The 24,455-nt window shown below is 38.6% G+C and overlaps 1 protein-coding gene across 1 annotated transcript; it reads right to left on the reverse strand.

Moving 5' to 3' along the window:
- Positions 1-12,998: 12,998 nt before the first annotated feature.
- LOC145766294 (cholinesterase 2-like) lies at positions 12,999-21,673 on the reverse strand. Its single transcript, XM_082577971.1, has 8 exons — positions 21,570-21,673; positions 20,220-20,422; positions 19,444-19,679; positions 17,940-18,070; positions 15,715-16,133; positions 15,290-15,642; positions 14,532-14,731; positions 12,999-14,124 (listed from the first exon to the last, which is right to left on the reverse strand). The coding sequence occupies exons 2-8, from the start codon at positions 20,403-20,405 to the stop codon at positions 13,997-13,999; spliced, it is 1,653 nt and encodes a 550-aa protein (XP_082434097.1). The 5' UTR covers positions 20,406-20,422; positions 21,570-21,673; the 3' UTR covers positions 12,999-13,996.
- Between the last annotated feature and the right edge of the window lie 2,782 nt (positions 21,674-24,455).

Consider the following 24,455-nt stretch of genomic DNA (forward strand, 5'->3'; position numbering starts at 1 on the left):
ACAGACTGTAATGAACACATAGTTCAGTAATCACCCGAGAAAACTTTGGAGAATCCCCGCAGGCAATAGCAAGAACCAAATTGACTAGTCAGGGGTGTGCAACGTGCGGCCCGCGAAGAAAAATTGTGCGGCCCGCGCAACGTGTTTATAATTTAATTTAGTCTAGTACGTGCGAACAATTCATTGTAGAGTGGATTATTGTACATTTCGCACCTTCTATTAACCATTTTAGAAATCTCCCACCGGCCACCGCTAGGCGCTAATCCGATTATATTTAATTATTTGGAACGTCAGTAGATCACAGGCACAGAATTGCACAGAGAATAGCTCAAACTTTGAAACTGTATTCTGGCGGTAATTTTGTGAAGCAGTGTTTTATCGATGTCGTAGAAGAAATGTGCCCTAAAATGAAGATTAAGTTCGAGAAAATAAGTCTGTCACGGTAGATGATAGCGATGCGTATCGATGACCTTGCTTGTGATCAGTGGTGCCGAAGTAGGGGGGGATGGGGGGGATATATCCCCCCCAATATTTTGGCAGCATCCCCCCCAATAATTCAAAAAAAATTAGTTGCTATGAAGTTGTACTTCGATTTAGTTGTTTGTAAGCATCTCGAATTGCTGTTGTTTTTCTTTTATTGATGTTTAATCACAGTTCTAATTGTCTTGGATTTGACGTTAGACAATGAAGGACCTTCATTGAAGGTATTCCGGAAAAATTTGCTGCTAATTTTATTTGCAAGCACCACGGCAAAGAAGAGTCCCTGAAAGATTGGGTGGAGGCTCGATGGCAGCTACTGCAGACACTCAACTGCATTAAAGTGCAACTGCACGATCGAATTAACATTGGCTAGAATCCATTGCCATGACATCCGGTACCTTTTGAAAAACTCACTTCCTTACAATTGAGGCCCACAGTCGAGAAACCGACCCTTTTCCCACGCTCTCTAGCGCTTCTCTCTCACGCTACCTGGAAGTGGCAAACTCGTAAACGCCACCTAGCGATATAACGTCAGTTGGAGTCGAGCTTAGTGGAGACCAAAGTAGCCGAGATAGGCTTGGTTGCCAGTGAATGCGCAAATTTACAAGGCATCCATTCCATATTGAAGACGCATCTTTCAGCCAGCATTATACAAATTTAGTTGTTCATGCCTGTGTGCCAGGAGTGGTTTGCGAAGCCCATCGCCGAAGGCTAGTTTCGTAGATTACAACAAGCAAACTTGGTTATATCGAAAACATTTTGTATTGTACGTTAGGACATGTTACAGTCGACTATCATGCGATAACGCTTTAGCATTCATTGGAACTGTCTTCGGCAGTGTTGGCATCTAGGTTTTTTAAAAATAATCTAGATGAAGCTAAAAAAAGACCAGAATAAACCAAATTGAAGCAGAAATAAACTAAAAAAATAAACCAACATACAATACTGATGACAAATCGCATTACGACACACAAATCAAAAACAAACCACACCAAAAAAACACACCAAATCGAAAAAAAATAAACCAAACGATTGCAACTACACCAGATTTGGCTTTAAAAAGACTAAAATGGTAACACTGGTCTTCGGAACCCAGCATAATCTCCATCATCGCTGAGGCACTTTCTGCGGATGAAAGAGATAATGCAGGATGGCAGAACGACCCTGTTCGACTTGCCCAGAACTTCTCCATCCAACAGCCACTCCAGCACTTGCCTATAAGCGACCAGCCTGAATTTCCTGAGAGATGTAACAGCTTCGTTTAAATATGAATGGAACAAACACGCAACCAGCTCTTGAAAGGCTGTTGAACAGTAAACAAGCTCAAGTAAACTCACTCATTTGACAACTTTCCATCGCGTCCTCTGGGCTTGCCATCTTTTTCCCAATTCTTCCTATCAACCCTGAAGAAGGTTTGTAGGACTGCTGGATTTACCATTACAGTACATGGGATTCGTCCAACACAGTGATGCAAGAGGTGCTCTCCGCCATGCCGTTAAGCACCCTTACACACTGCTCGATTTCGTAGTTCGAATGTCACATAGCATTGGTTAAGACGTACCGTACTACCTCGCGTGGGCCTATGACAGCTTTGGTCTGTCCCTTAACAAACAATTTCAATGGATAAGTCAACAGACCTGGCTTATTTTTTTCAAACTTGAGATTGCAAAGAGCCTATACGACCTGCTTTCACATAAAAAGCACGTGCAACAAGATCGAAGTAGCGAAAAAAAACTCCTTCCTCTAGGACAGTGGTCGGCAACTTGCGGCTCTTTAGCTTCTCTGAAGCGGCTCCCTCCAGATTTGACATGATTTGGTATAGCCTATGCGTTCGACTGTGATAATGAAAAAAAAAAAAAAAAAAAAAAACAATAACAACGTTGTTTACTAGTTGTGCAAGATGATGCAGCAATGAGCCAACTCTGATCGAGTGACACTCTATCAGAAAATAATAGACTTTTTTTTACAAGTTTTTTTATTCAAGTTTTGACTTTATCAGGTCAGTTTACAGCTTTTGGCGTGAACACTGAACAGCATATCGTACCCTTTATTATGAGTATCCATGCACAAATAAAAAAGTTTTTAACATGAACTTTGCATGAACATAAACATGAACTTTGCATTCAATGCAAATGATGTTGGCATATCTGCATGCTAGCCTATGTGGGAAAAAATCCTAAAATAAATGGCTTCAAAACGCACTGTCAGAACAGCGATAGAGCATTAATTTTGCTGCACATTTTCCCATTTTGGAGAGTATTAAAGTAGGCAGTACTGGAACTTATGCAAAGATCGGAGCAGAGTAAGGAAGCTTTCAATAAATGGATAACTGCCCCATGCCACACCAATGCTGCTAGTTTTGTGGCAGCTCAATAGATTGTTAAGCGAGGAAAGCCGTAAACAGATAGAGATGACGGCATAAAAAAGAATTATTCGGTACCAAAGAAACTGTGGTCTGATCTACTTGAAACACATATTACGTTTTGTGGCTCTCAGCTGGTCATTTCTGCCAAAATATGTAACAGAATCGCTCTTTTGTTAAAAAAGGTTGCCGACCACTGCTCAAGAACAAACACAACTAAAGGACTTGCAAAAGCGATTGTCGCTTCTGTCTGACTCCAACTGACGTCATAATCCGCGTGTTGCGCAATGCAATCCGCCATTACAGGAACGTGGCCAAAAATACAAGCGCGTGGAAAACCATAGTTTTGATAATTTTTATTGAGATAAATATAGCCTTAAAAAGTGAGGGCGAGGTTGGTATTTATAGATTGAAACATGCTCTTTCAGATAAAGTGCGGTCAAAGTCATCGTGCAGTTGCACTTTAAGTTATAAAATACTTTACAATCAGTTCATGGACAGAGTTGTGTCTGAACTGACCGAGAGGTTTGAAAGTAGCCTGAATTCTGATTTGGCAAAGTATAAAGAACTTGCACGAATTTTCAAGACCGGCTTAGTTCCTGAAATGGTCAAAAATTATCCAGAGCTGAATAGACAATCGATGAGTTATCAAATTGATTCATTCAGCAAGGCAACAGCACCAAAATCTCTGTACGATGCCAAAAGAGCTTACCAGGCATTGTCCGAGTTGAAAAAAACCTCTCTATTCTCAAATACTCCAGCTGATTAAGAACCTCTTTTTGCCCGGTAAGCTTTGCTGCTTGTGAGAGGTCGTTTTCCAATCTTCGTAGATTGAAAACCTGACTGAGAAATACTTTGGGACAGGAAAGGTTAAATGCTAGCATTGTTTGCAACATTGACCAAAATATTCTTAATGACATCAGCATAAATGACAGTGCTAATGTATTTTCAATGAGCACTACCGTAAAACGCAATTTGGTTGTAACAAGTTCTTGTGATGTGTTTGAAAGTTAGCATTTTTGTCATAAATTTGCAAATGTTCTTCTGTAGCTTCGATTGTTTTCAGTCTCCTGACTAGTGACTTTGTCGTATAGCGCACTAAGTGTAGTGATTCTAGTGAAGGAGAGGGTAAAAAGAAAAGTAGCCTATAACTTCTGTTGTTTTTTTTGGAAAAACTAAGTATTCATTGGAAGGTCATAGCTTCGAATCCAGCTGGAGGTACCAATTTTTCTTTGCTTGTTTCTTAATCTTGCAGCAGTCATTCACAAGATCACAGGTAGCGCTTTTATCTCCACTATTTCTTGTCTGTGTATTATGCTGTTAGCAGCTAATTTACCGAGGTCCGGTGATTGTTTAATAAACCTAATAGGCCTACCACAACCACTAAAATTGTGTATAAAAGTATGCAACCCCCCCAATGTTTAAAATTGTCTAAAATTTGATAAAATTTTGATTTATCCCCCCCAATCCTCAACTAACTTCGGCACCACTGCTTGTGATATTTGTGACACTCTCAGGGATAAGGTAAAGAACTTTGTTCCATGGAGTTTTGCGATCAATGAAAGTGCGGACCAGAAGGACACAACACAGTTGGCCATATTTGCAGAACGAGTGGACAAAAACATGAACGAAACGGAAGAGCTTCTGTCACTACAGTCAATGAAGGACACGACAACTGGGGCTGACATCTTTACTGAAGTAACTGATGCTTTTGACAAGTTCGAACTGGACTTGTCCAGCTTATGCGGAATCGCAACTGACGGTGCTCGATCCATGTCCTGAACTGGCATTGGATTCAAAAGTCTCTTGAAGTCTGCCTTGAGGGGAGAGAAAAATCGATGATGACATAGCAATTTTTCATTTTATCATGCACCAGCAAAACCTGTGCACAAAATCTTTGAAGTTCAAATACATCTTGATCCGGGTTATTAAGGCAGTAAATTTCATTCCAGCACGAGGGCTCAACCATCGTCAGTTTCAAAAGTTTCTGGATGATCTCAATAAGGCACACAGGCTAAAGATCTACTGTAGGCTACTTTTCCGAGGTGCGTTGATTAAGCAAGGGCTGCATGTTGCGACGATATTACGAACTGCGGAAAGAAGTCGTGAATTTTGACTTAAAGGACACCCAATAACTGAAATGGAAGACAAAAATTGGATATGCGATCTAGCTTTCTTGGTTGATATAACTACGCACCTGAATGATCTCAATACAAGATTGCAGCAAAAAAATCAGTATGCGAATAAAATGAATGGTCACATTAAAGGCTTTATGAACAAATTACAACTTTAGAAAGCCTAAATACAGACAGGAAATCTTTTCCACTTTCCAACATTGAAAGACAATGGATGCATCTTGAGAAGAAAACTGAATTTGCAGACCAACTTGAAAAATTATTATATAGGCTATGATTTTTTGGCTCGTTTTAAGGACTTCAAATCTGATGAACATTTGTTTGATATAATTATTCTCTTCGCCATTTAACACAGACGACATTAACAAAGCACCAGCTGATATCCAACTTGAACTGATTGATCTTTAAGAGAAAATGAGTTTGAAAGCAAAGTATTTAGAAATGAATCTTGGCGATTTTTACCGAAAACATCTCAACCAAGATGACTTTCCGCATTTGAAAAAGTTCATGACTTCAAAAACGGCTCAACGTGTTTGTGCGAAGAATTTTTTTCTAAAATGGGCGTCGCAAAATCTCAACATTGATTGGTTCTGACAGACGAACACTTGGAAAATGGACTTCGAATTGCGAGCACTTCCATTAAAGTAAATTGAAAAAAAGCCTGCTGCAATTTTTCACTGAACTCGTTTAAAGACGGTGTGACAATAAATTTGAATAGCAGTTTTCTTCAGAAATGCATTTATGCGTGTTAACTTATTATTTTTGGAAGGAGATAACCCCTAATAATGCCATAAGAATAACATGAATAACAAAAAAAAATACTTTTGTTCCTGCAACTACTAAAAAATATATGTTAAATAAACATGAGGCCCGCGGTTTCATCCAGATATTTATATCTGGCCCTCCTGTAATAAAGGTTGCACACCCCTGGACTAGATCACTATAAACAAACGTTTCAGAAGCGCTATCTCGAACTGTCGAGCACACCCTGGTGCAGATTGTAACAGCGAAACAGCAAAAGAACTCTGTGCACTATTACACAGGCTGCATCAAAGCCGAGAATGGTAACACCTTGCTGGAGAAGGATGAAATTCTGGAGAGATGGGCAGAATATATCAGGGACTTGTTCGACGATGTTTGTGGAAGCAAACCAGCGATATCGAAAGAAATAGATGGTCCAGAGATTCTAGGAAGTAAAATACGTCATGCTATAAACAAAGCCAAATTGAAAAAAGCTCCAGGACTTGACGCTGTGGACAGAAATTCTTAAGGCTCTAGAAGATTTTGGTATAAAAAAGTTGACTGAAATCGCAAACGAGATTTATGACAACGGAAAAATTCCGGAGGACCTTTTAAAATCGATCGTCATCACTTTACCAAAGAAGCCCTGGACGATTGATTGCGAACTACATCGCACAACCTGTCTAATGAGTCATGCCAACAGAATTTTTCTAACCGTTTTACTCCATCGACTACGCAGATGTATTAATCCGGAAATCTCAAATGTGCAATGCGGATTTGTGGAAGACAACCTAAAACTAGAAACGCCACATTCCTAATCAGGACACTTGCTGAGAGGTCGCTAGACCACAAGGAAGACCTTTACCTCTGCTTTGTGGAGTACAGCAAAGCCTTCGACCGTGTTAGACAATTAGACATTAATCAGATGTTGACATCTTGCGTGTGAAATTTATCTGTGGGTATTAATTTTATGCATGCAAAGGTTGTTTAAATATAACTTTGAGTTGGTAGAGAAATATTTAATGTGCAAGCCACGGATTTCCAACCTGCGGCCCGCCTGAGATTTTTGTGCGGCCCGCTAGCCATTTTCACTCCATGTAGTATTTTTTAGCAAAATTGCTAAAATTTGAAAAATACCAATATTTAAAAATAAACGATAAATTTCTGGGCAGCCGATTTGTAGCAAGAATTGACAGCGATAGACACGTGTTCCGCCCATGAGGCTGGGCTCATCAGTATCGCACTGTATTTTTGCCACAAGGGTAATTGACCGCCGCTTTACCAGTCAGTTTAACTCTTATCTTGTGAAAAGAAAAGAGCCAACAAAACCAGCAGGTGCCAGGGGTAGAACATGTGAAGAAAGGGCGTTCTTCCCGGCCGTCAGCACAAGGCTAAGCATTCACTAGTACAGCGAGCAGCAGTTGCGATTCGCTAACCATAACGGTGTAGCTTCCACGCTAGCCATTCAGACCTCCAATAAACGAGAAGTTTCTGGGCAGCCGATTTGTAGCAAGAATTGACAGCGATAGACACGTGTTTCGCCCATGGTGCGGTACTGATGTACGGTGCGATACTGATGAGCCCAGCCATAAATTAAAAGTTTAAAGGCACGTTTCCAATATTACACACAAAAGTCAACGTAGTTGCTTTCCAGTGTTTTACAGTGAACCAAGACCAGAAAAACTGTTTGCGGCTGTCTTGCAACAGGATTAATGTGTTTTGGTACAGCAGTAAATAATATTTGAACTTTAAATAATAATAATAATAAAAACAGAGAGAGATTGTTCACCAAGCATTTGATAATTGAAGTAACTTGCGTTCTTCTGGTGACTATTTACTAGGTTACCTCCTGATGTTAAAGATGATAACTAGCTTTTTTTATTTCCGACGTTTCGTCAGTCAGCACGACTGACTTTATCAAGGTGGCTAAAACAGGTTAACACAACCTGTTCAGCAACGATGGCACAACACAAAAACATACTGATAACCTGTTTTAGCCACCTTGATAAAGTCAGTCGTGCTGACTGACGAAACGTTGGAAATACAAAAAGCTAGTTATCATCTTTAACATCAGGAGGTAACCTAGTAAATAGTCACCAGAAGAACGCAAGTTACTTCAATTAATAATAATAATATTTGTTTTTATATAGCGCTGCTTCCATCGCAGAATGCGTTGCTCCTCAGCGCTTTACAAAACAGACATTATCAATGCAGCCGTATAGAGGCGCAACTGAGTACATTATTACCCGAGTCCATTCCATTGTTCAGTGCCAAGCAGGAATTAGATTTAGTACCATTTTTAGAAAGTCTTTGGTATGACCTGACAGGGTATCGAACCCATGAATTCCGATTCAGAGGCGGGTGCACTAACAACTAAACTTAAACGCCACTAACAAAAACTGACGTCAATGCAATACAAGGTAATTTTACTTGAAAATTAATTTTCAAGGTAGGAGAGGGGTTTTTGGACGGAAATTTCAATTTTGTTTTTCAGAGCTCTTAAAATGGACTGTTGCATCCGAAAATCAAGGCTAAAATGGAATTTAAAATTAACTCCCCTAATAATGAATGTGAAGCACGGTTGTATTAATTTGCTCTATTTAGCTGATTGATTTCGTGTATAAGTCACAAATTTGTAGAAATGGACACGTTGAAAAAGAGAAAATGCTTTTTATCGAGTCTTCGCATCAGTAGTAATAATAGAACAGTCCATTTGCTCTCTCATGGGAGTCTATCGGTTCAAGGTGCGTGGGATCGCGGAAACGTCGAAAATATCTTGATTATATTTGGCACGGATGTAGCGGTTTTTTCCACAATCACTAATTGTGCTGCTGGACTTGTAGATACATTGTTTGGCGTTACATCGACGAAACGTAATTAAACAAAACATGGCGATCAGTTACTGCATGTTACCATGAGTGTCCCTAAGACGACTCAGTCACATGAATTGATGTTTGCTGCGCCTTTAGCTTGATTGGTTCAATAATCCCACTGGACTTAAGCTTTAATATGAGCAATGGAAAGAGCTGACCTGAAGCGGAAATAGATTTAATTGTAGAATGTAGACGCCTTTCATAATACATAGAGCGTTGAGCGACTACGTCCACTTTAGATCATCGGCGCCATAGTTTCAAATGGCAGCTAACATTTGTTTTCCCTCTGTCTCTTTTTAGATCTGACCAAAAAGCATTTTTATTCTAGTACCAATTTCTTTGGTAGCAATATATAAGTTGCGTTTATTTTGCATAACGAAAATGATATCATTGCTAGTTAAATATTTGATGCAAGCTTGTACACAAAGCAGTGATAAGGTTTTTTTTGGGATTTTATCAAGAGTTCTACCGTACACTAAAAAATACAGGATCGATCTTCAAGATCAATTGCTGAACATTGGAAGTTTGAAATCCACAGCTGTTTATAGTTCAGAAGAAAATGTGGCATCACGCACCTCTTGTCTTTTACTACCACGCTACTGTGTGTGTCCGACTTTTCACCCGCAACAAAATTGAAGGTCGAAAACAGCCTTTGCCACTGACAAAGGCAGGGTTTCGTGTGAGCTTGTCGCTTATCAAACGTCGACTTGATCTGATCATAATCAATAACCCTAACAAGCAAGTTCAAGTTTCCATTATAACAATGAATTTTGTCTTGTTCTTTTACTTTATTTTTTAGTATTATATTTTGACGAAATGCTGTAAACCTATAGCTTATCAGCCGTTCTCCTCGGCAGACCCAGGACTACCGAAAGACGAACCCCCATTACAAAAGGACGGCGTACTCGTCTCTCTGGTCCGTTCCGACTTTCTAAATTGTCGGGACGTGGCTTCATCAATCAAAATTTCGGCCACATTCTCTCCTCACAGGCACCACATCTCCTCAGCCCTGGCCCGCGTCCTTAGCTGGTGGAACAAACGTTTCCGGTGCGATACTAATAATAAGCCCAGCCTCATGGGCAAAACACGGTGTCTATCGCTGTCAAATCTTGCTGCACTCGACTACCGAGAAACAATTGCTGAAGAAGATATGTTGACCTTGCGTCGACGAAGCGGACGAGGTGAAATTGTGGCAGAGTTGGATTATGTTACAAGTTTACGGACAATATTCCTCTCATTCACTAAAATTGATAGATGGTTAGTTTCACAATTGACGGGTGTTTTTAATCTTACTAAGAAAAGTATTTTCGAACTAGCTCATCCTTTCCTATTTTATTCCCTTTTTTCACATCTCGTTGAACACATCTTGGTTGTTGAGCGTTAGTTTTCCTTGTTGTCGTCTTTTTAGCGTTTGGATTCGATGATGTGTCCTTTTTTACCACGCCAGGTTTTCGTTTCGTTGTTTTTCCCTGAATAGACTAAAAATCAATCTTTATCCAGCCATCTCCATCTGTTATCGTCCAAACTCCAAAGGCAGGTAGACGTTCTGCTCTATTTGGTAAACAAAATATGGTAAATTTATTGATGACGTGCTTTGTGATTTACTTCTCAGCGTCAAACTTGTAGGAAGAGAAAGATACCACGATCTATTCGTGCATAATTGAGCCTGTTGCTGCATAGCTGATGTGCAAAAATGGGTCCAAAGGCCATGGCGTGATGGCAATAGGCGTGCAACTTTAAAAGCAACGTTGTAATCCGCTGACTTAACGAAAGTGGCTCTGTGTTTGTTTGTTTATAACTTTTTTTTTATCAAAAATCACTTTATTGCATCCACAATATGTAAGCTTTAAGGCAGGGCTTCTTAACCTTTTTCCGTTAAGTACCCCCTGAGTCGTAAAACAATCAACCCGAATCTCCAATAAGCTAACACCAAATTAACGGTCATTTGTTCGAATTATGACTTCGTTATTAAGTGGTAAGAATATTAACTAACAGTTAGTAACTAACAAATTTTAATGGCATTGCAATATGTGACATAATACCACAAGGATTGCACCACAAAGAGAAATCAGTGGGCAAAACGTTACACACGTATGGTCGCACACTCACATGTAGCTTGTTGACAAAGCCGTGTCCTTTGCATTGTTGCATCCGGTCAGGGCCGGATTTAGCTGATGGGAGGCCCGGGGCACTTTTAGATCGGGGGGCCCCCGTGCAAAAAAGTTTTTCGCGCCTACGGCGCGAAAAACCATCTCTACGTCTACAGTAGCATCAGTCCAGTACTGCACAGCATTTTGAAGAAACTTTAAAGGCCAAAAGGAAAAAAATAACACAAAATCACATTTTTTCCACATAGGGGGGACCTTCAAAAGTCGGGGGGGCCGGGGCAACTGCCCCCTCTGCCCCCCCTAAATCCGGGCCTGCATCCGGTGCCCATGTTGCATCACAATAACGCAAATTTAGGCAAAACGTACGTACTATTTTCAATCAACACACATTTTTCTCTAAGTTATATTTGTTACTGTCAGGACACAGGTAGGTTTATTTGGTAAGCTTACGGTTAATAATGGTACCGGTACGTCTAGCTGCTACCGTAGTTTGGATTCTAAGTTAGGTAAATTAAAAAACGGTAGGCTACCAGTGGTTATACTCATGTTATGTTGTATACCATATAGCCTATACCAGAATCATGGCTTGCGCGGAATTTTGTTTTAAGTGATGGAGGGCTGCGCAGGACTCCAACCTCACTCTCTTGTCTCAGGTTTCAGGGTCCAATGGCAGGACATGGTCAAGAAGATTGGGTAAAGCATGAGATGCAGCAGGACGACCATAACGTCTACGTGTCACGTCATGCTCTTGGGCACGTCCTGCAACTGTGATACTGGGTGGTGCCTTCCTGTCCGTTGAGTTATATCCATTGATGAGCTTCTTCCGCACAGTCTGCCACACATCCAGGTTTGAGTAAGGTGACAAGCCGGAGTGGTGTTATTTGACCCATAGCTGGGGCCCTGACAGGTGCTACTGCTACGGGCCAGAGCAGACCTGGGAGTAATGGAAAACTAAGGGGTAACTCCACATTCCCCATAACTCCAGAGTTCCCATACTGGAGCCTTTCCCACCTGTTGCAGTTTTAACGTCATGCCCAGGGCCCTTTGCCCAAGACCCTTGCCAAGGACCGTTTGCCCAGGACCATGTATACTCAATACATGTTGATTTCAGTTTAGTTCAGCAGTTCAGTTCACCACTCTGCATTCGATGGAATGCCTTTAAATGTCTTGTCAAAGACACCGTCACATGCACTTGAGCGGTATCGAACCATGGCTCTCACTACTCGGCTATGCAAGTGACAATGTTTATTTAGCTATTAAAAATATTTCCCCTCGCAAAATGTTTTTCTGTCCCATAAAATTTATGACACTCAGGCTACGTCACTGATCGCACTTCACGACTGCAAAAATTTAATGCACTGTTTAATTTTGCAAACAGGAAATTTTGCTCTGATTTCATGCAGCTGATACCAAGCGATTGAGCCAGACCGGGCATACACACGGATGGCATGAGACCAACCAAACGTTTCACAATGAAAACAAAAAGTACTGGAAGTTGCTTTCGACATACACGGAAATATAAGTATTTTGATGAAAGTTCTCCGGACATCAACGTCGTAAAGGACAGTACGTATGGTATAATCGACGATTACACTACTGTAAATAAAATAAAAAAAAACGCTACAACCAGCTGGCAAAAGCCTTTCCTTTCACATGGATTTTCTTTACTTTGTCCATCTATAGGCGTTGATTTTACGTCTGCTGGAAACAACGATAGAATGTGGGTTTCGAAAAATAACTTTGTATGTTGCAGCTCTTGCATCGGTTGGAGTTGTGCAAGCCTGAGGTTGACCATTAGCTTTATGTAATGAGAGACAAACACCAAATGCTGTTCTTTTTAAATTTTAACCTTTTCTTCTACACTTCAACAGAGAAAAATTAAATAAACTTTCTGGGAAAAGTTTGCAATTAAACGTTTATTTGATTTCTCTTTCTCGATTAAAGTTTTTCTCTTCGGTTTTAGCAAGACTGGTTACTTGGAGCGGCTTATTCACGGTAGGCAACGTTGTTATTCCACATTGCTTCAATGTCGCTAGACGAAAATTAGCAACGTTTGTCAGCTAGACAGTGGCACAATACCAGAGGACGTAATGGAAGCGGTGGTGTTCAATTTAGGATTGATAAATCGATGCTCGGATCAACTTGAAGTTTAAATGCACACTCTCACCGATCGAATTAGCATTGATTCAAAAAATGAATTTTTGCTGCCTTCAAATCCAGTTCTTGTCTGAAAGCTTTTGGAATCCTTTCAAATTCAATTCTTAGCAGCTTAACTTGAAAGCAGACATAAATTGTTTGCATGTGTCACACAGCTGCCTTCTCAGTTGGGACTTCAAATAAGCACACAAAATACAAGTTAACTTTTTTTACATTGTTGTACAGAAAATAATACGAAAATTAAAAACTTTAAATTGTTTTTGTAGTTGGAATTAGACCTTTACATCGGTAAGTTGCAATAGCCAACACTATAAACTATGACCTTTATTACAGTCCTACAAAATTTACATACTGTATATTATACTGTACAAATTAATAAAGTCATGCACAAAAAACAAATGCAAACAATAAAAAATATTAGTTGCATCATGCAGCTATTGCAAGTTTTAAGTTGAGGAAATATTTAAATGCTTCATATTCAAGTGGCTCGAATTGTACTACAAACGACAAATGATTGAAAATTCATTGTCATAAATTACGTTTTGACAAAATTATTCAAACCACCTTTTAATTTATTTAATTGCATCACTGTCAAGCAAAAACTTTCTGGAGTTGATAATTATGGAGAAACAGAAAGTTAAATTTCGTTTTAGATATTGGTCTTCATTTAAATTTAGTGGTTTTGACTACTAGGCTTTCCCATTTTCAAACAGAACTATAACCTTTTATCATTACAATCTTCAAATGAGTATTTACTAATCAACTTTATGTTAAATGATAGTCCCATAAAGCCACTAGTTCCTGACTCACAAAACTCATGCCTCCGCGTTATCGTCGGCAAACGTTTAACTGACGTAAAATTGATAAATTTCTTGACAATTAACAAACCATTTGAAATGCTACTGAAATAATGTCAAACTGTTAAGGAAACCATTTTTCTTCATCTTACTTAAGGAATTCAAATCAAGCAGCAAAACGGACAGATGTCGATTTTATCTCGCTAATAAAACTTGATTTTCACGTTGATGAGATGTTATGAAACGGCAACAAGGCATGCAGCACCCAGTACGTGTCAAGATTTATCAACCAGCCCGACAAGGAAGTGTACTATTTCAGTTCAGTAGTTTTAAAATAATTACGTCAAAATAAAGTAAGGGAAACTCCACGCAGAACCATCAACAGTAAAGCAATTCCTCGGCCGCTTGCTGAATGTGATGTCCCTTTAGATGGCGCGACAGCTGGACAAGTGTAAGGATGTGGAAGGTTTGCTGTAAATATAAACAATTTAGACGAAATCAACAAAACGCGTCCATAACGCACTATTGAGCTCCAGAAACCTAATATGCAAACTAGATAGACACAAAACAACCTGGCTAACAAGTTAGCCACTCTCCATAACATGGCGATGACAGCTTAAACGTAAGAATCTTAATTTTTCTCCAACAGACGCAAATAATTATGCTGATTGCAATTCCAATGCATTTGTATCAATTACGATAATAATTGAACAACCTCGGGAAACGGTTGCGTGTTTGACTTATCAAAATAGATTGAACTTTGACTGGTTGTAAGTGAGACAATAGATTGGTAGTTCATGTTTTTAGTTTCCGAAATGCAAATTAACACTTGCATTCCAAATAAACAAACCATTCTCTATAAACCAAAATTTTCTTACTGATCTTTTGAAGCATTTCGGGAAATTGTTCTTTCCAAAAAGCGCAGTGAGTGAGTTGGTTAGAATACTTGCTTGAGTGAAGAGATGACCTAGAATGTTCTGAGGCCCCATTTTCGTTTCCAATCACGTAAACGTATTTGCTCATGTCGCTGTAAGACGGCCACATCGTTTGGGCCTTCATTTTCCTCCCATTGGGATTGCTGAAATTAAATTATTTCAGTGTGTTGGGAAAGAAATCGTGCTGTCCGACAGTGGTAGCAAGTGCTACACACGGTCTTATATTCACATGATACACAAGTACATGATCTGATGGAATAGCAGAATTTAGTCATACGACAACATAACCCATACATCTCTTCTTTGACCCTAATTTCTTTAGAGGTTTTCAAGGAAAACCACAAAAAAAAACAGTTCACAACATTTTATTTCTGTAGTTTACGTCAGTATAGGAAAACCGTTTTATTTAAATGTTAACGTTTATACAAAAGTAGTTCGTTAGTAAAAATCTTGGGCCTATTCAAACTTCAAAATCTCATATGCCATTGTAGCCTACAGCAAAACCAAAAGAAAGCGTCTAAAAATATCAACACAAGCTATATTGGCCCGAAGGCTGTCCAGTGTCCAGTTCTTTACGGTTTTGCATGAATTTTTGAATGGAAATGCAGACGTTGGATTTATTAATTTGTGCATTTGTGATCATGTAGTTTTGATCATAGGTTTTGTATTATAAGAATAAATGATATGAAATAGATACATGCCTGTGTTTAGCAAAGTTTGCCCACATTTTCATCATGGAGTGGCTGATATTGCGTTCCGTGTCAGTGTAGCCAAGCTTTTTGTCAAAGGGGAGACCAAAAATAAACTCAATTTCATAACCATGCATAACCCCCATCCACTCTGGCCAGGGATTTTGAGAGCTACGGTGCACAAATTTATACAAATACGACACTTTTTTCCCTCCTTTCGTGCTGTTCGTTTTTTGTTTTCGAAAAAAAAGATCAAGAAAATCGATGGTGGGGCACACAAAGTTGATGTCACCGACCATATCGTCCAGCCGATCTCTATAAAAGGTGTCCACACTTGGAGCGACCTTATCTTGACCCTTACTCTCCTTGTGTAGAGAATATCTGGTTTCACTGCGAAATAACTTGCTCCCGTGTGACTGATCGGCCGTCCTGAAAACCGATGGGTGTCTACCTTCCGTGTAGGTAAAACTACTCAATCTATTTAAAACGTCTTTAATGTAAGGGCTAGTTTCTTTGAGTTCTCGTAAATTAAACAAAGCTCTGTCAATTCCTTTGTGGAAATTCTCTTTAGTGATTGGACTTTCAAAGCCTAAAGTGAAACCTGGAGAACTGTACACAAGAAAATAGTTCCCCTCGTTGGCGTTGAATCCAGCTAATACGTTTACATCTTTATTGAAATACGTTTCATTAGTCATCTCAAGGGGGTGTGTCTTCAAAAAATCTCCATCCACAAACGCAGCGTTAGGAAATCCAGCTGTACCCCAGTCGTCTGACAACATTTCAGTCTCCACCAGTTTTTGAGGATCAACTTCACGTAGACATGACGCCATTTCGACGTTGAATTCCAAGGATTTGTCTGAAAATGTAATTTCGTATAAAAAAGATACAAATTAACCAAAAATTGTACAGAAATAACAATATTCAATAAAAAATGCCTTTTAATTATTATTGTATAATACGTAATGTACTTGGCATAATGCATAATAGTTTATAATGCTATTACATCAAATATAATTACTATTCTCTAAAACCTCCACAGCCTGTTTCACCCTAAAAGATCATCAGAAGGTCCTTATTCAAATAGAATTATTCAAATATTAGTATTCAAAATATTCTTATTCAAATAGATTCTATTTGAATAAGGTCCTTCTGATGATCCCATTTTACAGTGAAACAGGCTGTAGAAGTTATAGAGCAGTGGTTCTCAGCCTGGAGGTCGCGACCCCCAAGGGGGTCGCAGAGCATTTTGTAGGGGGTCACGAAGCTGTTGCTCATGCAACAACAAAAGTGAATGTAAGTAGGACGAGGTACCGGTCCGCTAGCCATTTCATTCGGATTGCTTGTAGCACAACATTATTGCATCAGTAAGCGTCCACTGTGATGTAATAAGCGTGACTGTAAGTCCTACAGTCACGTTCATTACATCACAGTGGACGCATACTGTGTAGGACTATTCGCTGTAAAAGTGTAAATTGAAACTCTATTAACGAGTAGCCTTGTATATTAGACAACAGATATCAGTCAATACTCGAGATTGCTAAAAAATAGTTAAAGGGAGCATCGTTCCGTGGAGAAAAAACGAAAATACGTTGAAGAGTGCATTAACCTTGGCTTTACTTCTTTATTGACCAATGGTGTTGAGAAGCCACAGTGTGTTCTTTGCAACGTTGTTCTTAGCGCAGAATCATTGAAACCATCAAAACTGAAACACCATTTAGAAACCAAACACCCTCAACATGCTAAAAAGGATGCAGCATTTTTTAAACGCCATGAAGCTGGTCTCAAGCGGCAACGGCTTGACGCTACTGGAAACTTTCATCAGGCAAATGTGGCTGTAATTCAGTTCAGGCGTCCTATTAAGTCGCACTGGAAATTGCCAAAGGAAAGAAACCTCACACTATTGGGGAAACACTTGTGAAGCCATGCTTGTTAAAAACGGTAAAGCTGGTTCTCGGATGCAAGTGCGGCGAAAGTTAAACATTTTTAGTGCTGCCTTTTGTTATATTATTTGTTAATACAGTAGTATACTTGCATTTAGGAAAGAATATAAGGGGAGGTCGCGGTATCTACGAAAATTTTTAAAGGGGGTCGCCAAGACAAAAAGGTTGGGAACCACTGTTATAGAGGATAGTAATTATATTTGATTGGCTTTTTGCTTGGCATTGAGCGCTTTTTTGTAGTATTAATAACATTTATTGTGTTATAGTGCTACTTTATTATAATATATTTCATAACACGTCATAATATAATTGCTTTTAAGTTTGTTACAAGCTTATATTTCGAAAGCGTTTTAAAATTTAAAAAAAATCAAACCATGATAAGTTCCAACACAATTTAACCATTTTTCGCTTCGAAAATTCTTTGCGTTTGATTAATGAACACAAGTCTGAACCTTGGCTGAATAATGACTTACTCTAAGTTCAAATTGCTTATTGTGTTAAACCGTCATTTACAAACCTGAGAGAGATAAAAAGGTAAGTGATTGCCAGGTAGCCATGAAGTTTATTCAACACTTTATAAAAGATGTCGGCCTACAACAAAATGAATTTACTTGCCATTTTTTTAACATTTAAAATTACAAATTAACTAGGAAGCAGCATTTTCTTTACATGAACTAATGGCAGTGAAGGATTCTTGGTAGGCTATATATTAGCGGAGCTACCTGCTTCACTATCGTCACTTGTGTTCTCGCAGTTAAATTGTTTGGCGAGGTTTCGAGCTCTTCTTATCGATTCCTTCTTGTTTAAAACACCCCATGGACTCAACATCGAAGCGCTTTGCAAAATTGCATTTCTGTAAGAAGAAACATATTCATGTTTTGATTGCAAACGTTTTAATTTTATGTAAAAAAGCATTGGTATTATAAAAACTAGTTAATTTGTTGTACACAGAAATAGGCTACTTGCTTTTATCTCGGGCTAGATAGTTTTGGTTCGACTCCCGGTTTCAGCTGGTTGTTGAAAAACACCGCTCACCTCTACCCAGGGTGTAATAAATTGGGTGGGCGTAGTTGCTGAAGTAAAGGCAGCCGAGAGAAAAGAACTGGCCACCTTACTCTCCTGAGTGCCGAAGGCTTAGTATAATGAGAACCTTATCTTCTCATTCCCAAAAGCTCAGTACCTGAGTATGGGACCAATACAAGAAGATAATTTTGCACAAAAAAAGATTACAATACAGTAAAACCAACCTTTACGGTTCCAACCGCTTAGATTTTCACATAATTTTTAAGATTAGACTAAAATTTGAGGGTGGGGTTATATAAACTAAGACAACGGAAACCAATTTTCGTTTTATTGTTGCATTGGCCTTGTAAATATTTTGCAAAGACTCGCTGGAATGGCCATATACCAAGAAAAAAACTCCAAAGCGGTGAAAAGCAACATTAATCTTACTTAAGCGAAAGTCGACAGAAATCAAAAACTTTTTTGATCGGTTTTTCAGCAAGTGGTCGATTTCGCAATCTGTAAAGTTCTATGACAGTACAACTTGTAGACATTTCCTTACAAGTCGTACAGCATCTAAAACGTGGAAATAGAACACCCATCTGTTTTTCCTTGTTTATACATCCAGCAACGTTGATATTGTTAGCTGGGATAGCATAATTTTGCTCTGGAATGTTTATTGAAGAACGTTTTACCAATCAAAAATATTTTTACTCTCTGCATCTTTTTAATTTAAAAGAGCACTGCAAAGCATAGGCCTACTCGTTTTGGAAAACAAATAAAGATATTTGGAACTGAATTTTAAAATGCGGAAAAACAAGTGATGTCTTTTTATGTCACTTGTTTTAAAAAAACACAGCACAAAATGTAGACACAGTGATTGAGATGATCAAAACTGGTCAAACACAACACAGCCCATGTGAATACCCTAGAATGTTTGTAACCAATCTATACTTGTGACGGTTCGGGTTTCAGCCGTTGTTTAAATCAGTTACTAGCCTACTTTCCAATAATTTTTGTTGCTTGCTTGAAGCATTCTCTTACAGAAAGTACTGTACGTTTGTGTTGCTAGTTCTCTTACCGTGTTGCAGAATAATCAAAAGTTATAACAAAATGTTGTACAAACTAGTTTATCGAATTTTTTAATAAATGTATTTTATCTTTGGAGGTCAACTTCAAAAGACAAAATACGTTGATGGAGGCTTAGTTCAATGTAAGACTCGCCTGAAAAGCCCTTTCGATCCTTCAGATAGTAAATGGAAGCCAATACTAGCCGCTCCTGCGCTTTCCCCAAACACAGTAACTCTTTTTCGGTCCCCTCCAAAACTGTGAATATTTTCTCGCACCCACTGCAGCGCTAACCGTTGATCAAAAAGTCCCGCATTTCCAGGTATTTCTGAGTTACCAGCTGCTAAGAAGCCAAGTGCTCCGATGCGATAATTCATAGAGACAACCACTACCTAAAAAGTAAGAAGATAAATTTAGGATCTTATCTTTGCTTAGTCAATACAAAACATATGGGAGTGCTTTGCGAGAGAGCAGTTTTCTTTAAGTCCAACTTTTTTTTAAATCGCTAATGATACCGAATCGCTGATGATACCGAACGATTTACTTTTAAGTAGGCTATGGTACATGGTTCTTTATTCTGCCGTGTTTCATGTTAGTCATTACCTGATCTAGTCCCTTGAATAAGTCAGTCGTGTCTGATTGACAAAACGTCGTAATAAATGCAAATTATCATCTGAAACACCTGGAGATGAGTTAGCTTAATTTACTTTTGAAGAGAGTTTTATGTCATTGTGCTATATTACTTGATACCTCTGAACTTCGACTTCAAAGACCTGTTCAAAGAGTACACTAGTGATACTAAACTACAAATATTATAAAGAGTGAGTTTTTGATGAGATTTCCTGTGTTAGAAATGTGACTGTCAACAATAATTAACCAATTAAACCTTGATAAATCGTTTAGCTATTGTAAAGTAGATTTAAAGTAATTACTTTTTGAGTGGAGGCAAGCCATTGCCCATTATACACGTCTAAGGATGAAGTTCCACTATAGAACCCTCCTCCATATATCCACACCATAACTGCTAGGCGGTTTGTCTTAGACTTGGAAGGGTTGGTAGGGGTCCAAACATTCAGGTAAAGACAATCTTCGCTCATTGCTGTGTTGGGATTCCACATTTTTGTTCCTCTGAATCCTAGCAATTAAAAAAGTTCCAAAATGAGTCTATTTTGTTATTAGTTTTGTCTGGAACGTATGAATGAAAAATAAATGTTCAAACTAATTCTTTGCCCTATCAGGATATTGGAAATAAAATGAAAAAAAAACAGCGTTATTGCAAAGCAAACAGATCATGAAACTTACGTTAACCTCTGAACCAATCTTATACATCAAGAATATTTTTGGTCTTTTATCATATGAAATTCTAAGAATGTGTTATTTCTATAACTGTTATACAATTATCTAATATCTATGTATAAAGTGGGTTTCAACTTTCTTTTAGTGTTAGCCTATCAGTAATTACATAAGTTTGTAACAATTTTTCTTCACCTTTCACAACTATAGACGTTGGCCTTGACTTAGGCTATGCGTGTGCAAAATGCATTGTTGCTTGTTGCATGGCATGTAGCCTACATTTTCTTACATTGAACATGTAAACTATTGGTTTTGACAATATCTCGATTACAACTCTTTGCTGTAACATATGCTGGTTAGCAGCTAATAGAACAACTATTCGACTGGTTAAATTGTAAAGAATTGAAGAAGAAATCTATGGCAAATTCTATTTTGGATGTCCTATACAGCGAATACTTGTGCAATGTGCACACATACAAAGAAAAAACACTTTTTTTTTCATTTAGAAAAGTGATTGCTTTTCGGTGTAATTCATTCTGCAAGCACGCAGTTTCAAAATATTGGTGTACTGTAGAGTAACATTTATGATGTTGTGGAGCTACGGGTTTGGAAGAAGAGTATACGCGAAATCCACAACGTCGACTTCAAATCGCGAGATAAAAGCCAGAAGAAACTTCAAAAACAAAATTAGAAGTCCAGAGCTTAAATAGATGATGCAGCACAAAGTGCAGACAACAATACATTAGAAGCTACAAATGATGCATATCCCTAAGATGAAGCGCTTTATTGTCAACTTTGTTACATTGGCCTGTGGCAGTGATTTACAGTCTTTGCAAGCATGCAAACCGTTAGGATTAACCTTTCAAAGTGGCTTTGCCATTCCAATGACAAACAATTCTTCAGATAATCCATCGATAAACTTACTAAACAATAAATCAACAAGAACCAAAATAAGCCACAATAGATAATTTTCACTGTTAAATTCTTACCTTTTTTGAACGATTCAAATGAATAGTCTTGCCACTGGTGACAAGTGGATGCATAATTTAAAGCATCTTTCGTTCCGTTCCAGGCTTTCACTGGACGAGGGTGTTTGAAGCGGTGCTCTCCTTTCGGGGCTTCCCCGTAAGGAATACCAAGATAAGAATAAATTTTTCCCGTTGACAATACACTAACTTTTCCACAAATTTTACCTTTTTTGGTAATAACAGTTTTACATTTTCGATGTGGAATAGATGCAGAGGAAACAGTGATTATGGTATCCGTTGTAATTTCACCATCTCTTTTTAGATATTTGGCTGGTTTGGTTTCAACTGTTACAGTCGTCAGATTAGATAATTTGTCTTGTGTTTGTGTTTTGTGTTCTTGTGTTGTAGTGTTGTCTTGACGTGGTGTGAATACACGAGTTTCCAAAGCAACAGTGCTTTCAGTTGGAATATATTTAGCCATAGTCGTAGTAAATACCCATTGATCTTGAAGGTCTTTGGTTATACTGCTATCTTGATACGCCACTGGTCTAATCTCCAGATTCTTTCTGGGTTTAATAGACGTGTCTCGATAAGCATGCTTTTGTCTCCGATTTCTGCGTTTTCGCTGCTCTTTGTGACGTGACCTTTCACAATCACAATTGGAGACAAAAAGAAAAATGCAAAGGATTATAACAATCAAAGTTATAAGCTGGTTCTTCTTGTAAAGCATCTTGTTTTGGTGTGTTCTTCTTTTTTGTAAACAAACCGAACAGTTCGATTCCGTTAAACACTCAGCTCTTACGATTACAGAAAAATAACTTTCATGTCGCTAATGCATCTGCTTTTATCCAATCAAATTCAATTTCAGAAGAAAAAAGAAATGTTACACAAAATTCAAACCACTTTGCCATAGCAATCAAGTTAAGATTAATCAAATTAGACACCTGGTTCTTTGACATACCCACTGTACCTAATTTAGTTTTTACTACAATCGACCAGTAAAAAACGAGCTTTTACATTGAGACTGCCGTCTAAAAGCCGAAAGCAGATTTGACACAGCTATAAGTAAATGAGCCAGGGGCGGATCTACTGGGTGGGCCTGATTCAGGCGCGAATCTAAGAGTTTTTTTCGGGGGGGGCCAGAAAATTTGAAAATCAATTAAAAAGAAAGAAAAAGCTAAACAGATATGAACATTGATACTACGACATATACGATATGCTAGAAAATAGACATTAAAACAACCATTTTCATCAATTGTGATGCCGAGGGACTAATATCAGCTGTTTAGAAGCATATCAAACCATTTGATGCGGAAACATACAATTTTTTACAAAATTTCGGGGGGGGCCCGGGCCCGGGCCCCCCCCATAAATCCGCGCCTGGCCTGATTGGTACAGGCCCACCCAGATTGACAGTGGGCCCACCCAAAATCAGATTCTTGAAAAAAAAACAATTAATGTTTAACAACCAAGTGGCACTAAATTGTCTGTGGCATCACTATTTCACAGCATTTGTAAAAGATATTCGGTAACACTTAGTTTTTGTATGCTGGCCGCTGAGGCATCACTGTTGAAGGCCCACTAAGATATTTCCTAGGCCCACCCACACGTTACGTTCTGAATCCGCCACTGAAATGAACTTTTTGCCGGTTGCAGAACCAAAAATAATTTATGTTCTCAAAACAAGGTATTGGCATTTTTGTAATAAGGACAAAAACGGTTTTCGTGAAACTGATCAGAGACTTCTCTGATCTAAAAAATATCGTAATAGTTTAAGGTGGTCGTATCAGCGAGAGAAACTGTGCTTTGAATGGTTCCCAAAGATCAATTATACGTTCAAGTGCAGCATCCAGAGTGTTATCCAGAGTGTCATCCAAAACGTCGGCGTGTCAGTTGGTAGCGTTGAATACAGTACGGTAGTTATACTTATTATCCAATGGTTTACAAAACCGTTTGAGACTATTTGCCTTACCGGTTTGACTTTTGAAGTGGCTAGCAACCTTTTGCACGATTGTTTCAATGTCCACCGTCAACAAATGATGCTGCTTTATGTCAGCCACCTATAAACCCAATATCAAAAAGCACTTAAGCGTTATGAAAAAAGATATGATTTATAACTCTGACATTATTGCTAAAAATAAAAAATAAATAAAGACTCAAGTCGAAAATAAGGAAATTTCTTAAAAATAAGGACAGTAATATTAAACTCATGTTCAAAAACAAAACGTTTTGAAAAATATACTCTCTTCATCTTCAGTGCTATAAATGTCTATGTGCTACAAGCGCTTATAAAACTGAAGATGATGACAATATAGTTTTCGAAACGTTTGTTTACTGAACGTGAGTTTAGTGTCAACATTTTGGACTTTTTATTTTTTGATTAGAGTAACCAGGACAGTAATATGTTCAGGGGCGCCGGAAGCGGAGGGCAGGGGGGGGGGGCGGATGCCCCCCTGCTCTCAATTTTTCTGCAGATGGAGGGGCAGGGGGGCAATGGTGCCCTTTTAAAGTCATGTAAGCTACTGCACATTTTGCAATATAACAATTTCTGTCATTCGCTTTTAGCCTAATATAATCTTTCATTTTTGCCTCAAAATAATATTTACTGCACAACACTACAGGCCTTAAAACTCGTTTTTTTTTCGGCAGCCATCATGGCCTACCTAGAGCTCCTTCTCGGCGGCCAAATCTGCGTGCTTAGAGGCCAAAATACAAAATGAAAATAACGATAGCACAAGTAAATAGAATTAAACTGGCAACAATGCTAAAATGATCACTTAGCGTTGTTGAAGTCTGGGCCTAGGCGACGTCCTACAATAGAATCGTTGCACCACGCAATAACTGCTTTATCGGGATTGTAGGCTAATCCAGTACTGCGAAACCATCTAACGACACTTGCACAAGTGT

Source organism: Aplidium turbinatum, chromosome 3 (genome assembly GCF_918807975.1).
Source record: "Aplidium turbinatum chromosome 3, kaAplTurb1.1, whole genome shotgun sequence".
Lineage (NCBI taxonomy): Eukaryota > Metazoa > Chordata > Ascidiacea > Aplousobranchia > Polyclinidae > Aplidium > Aplidium turbinatum.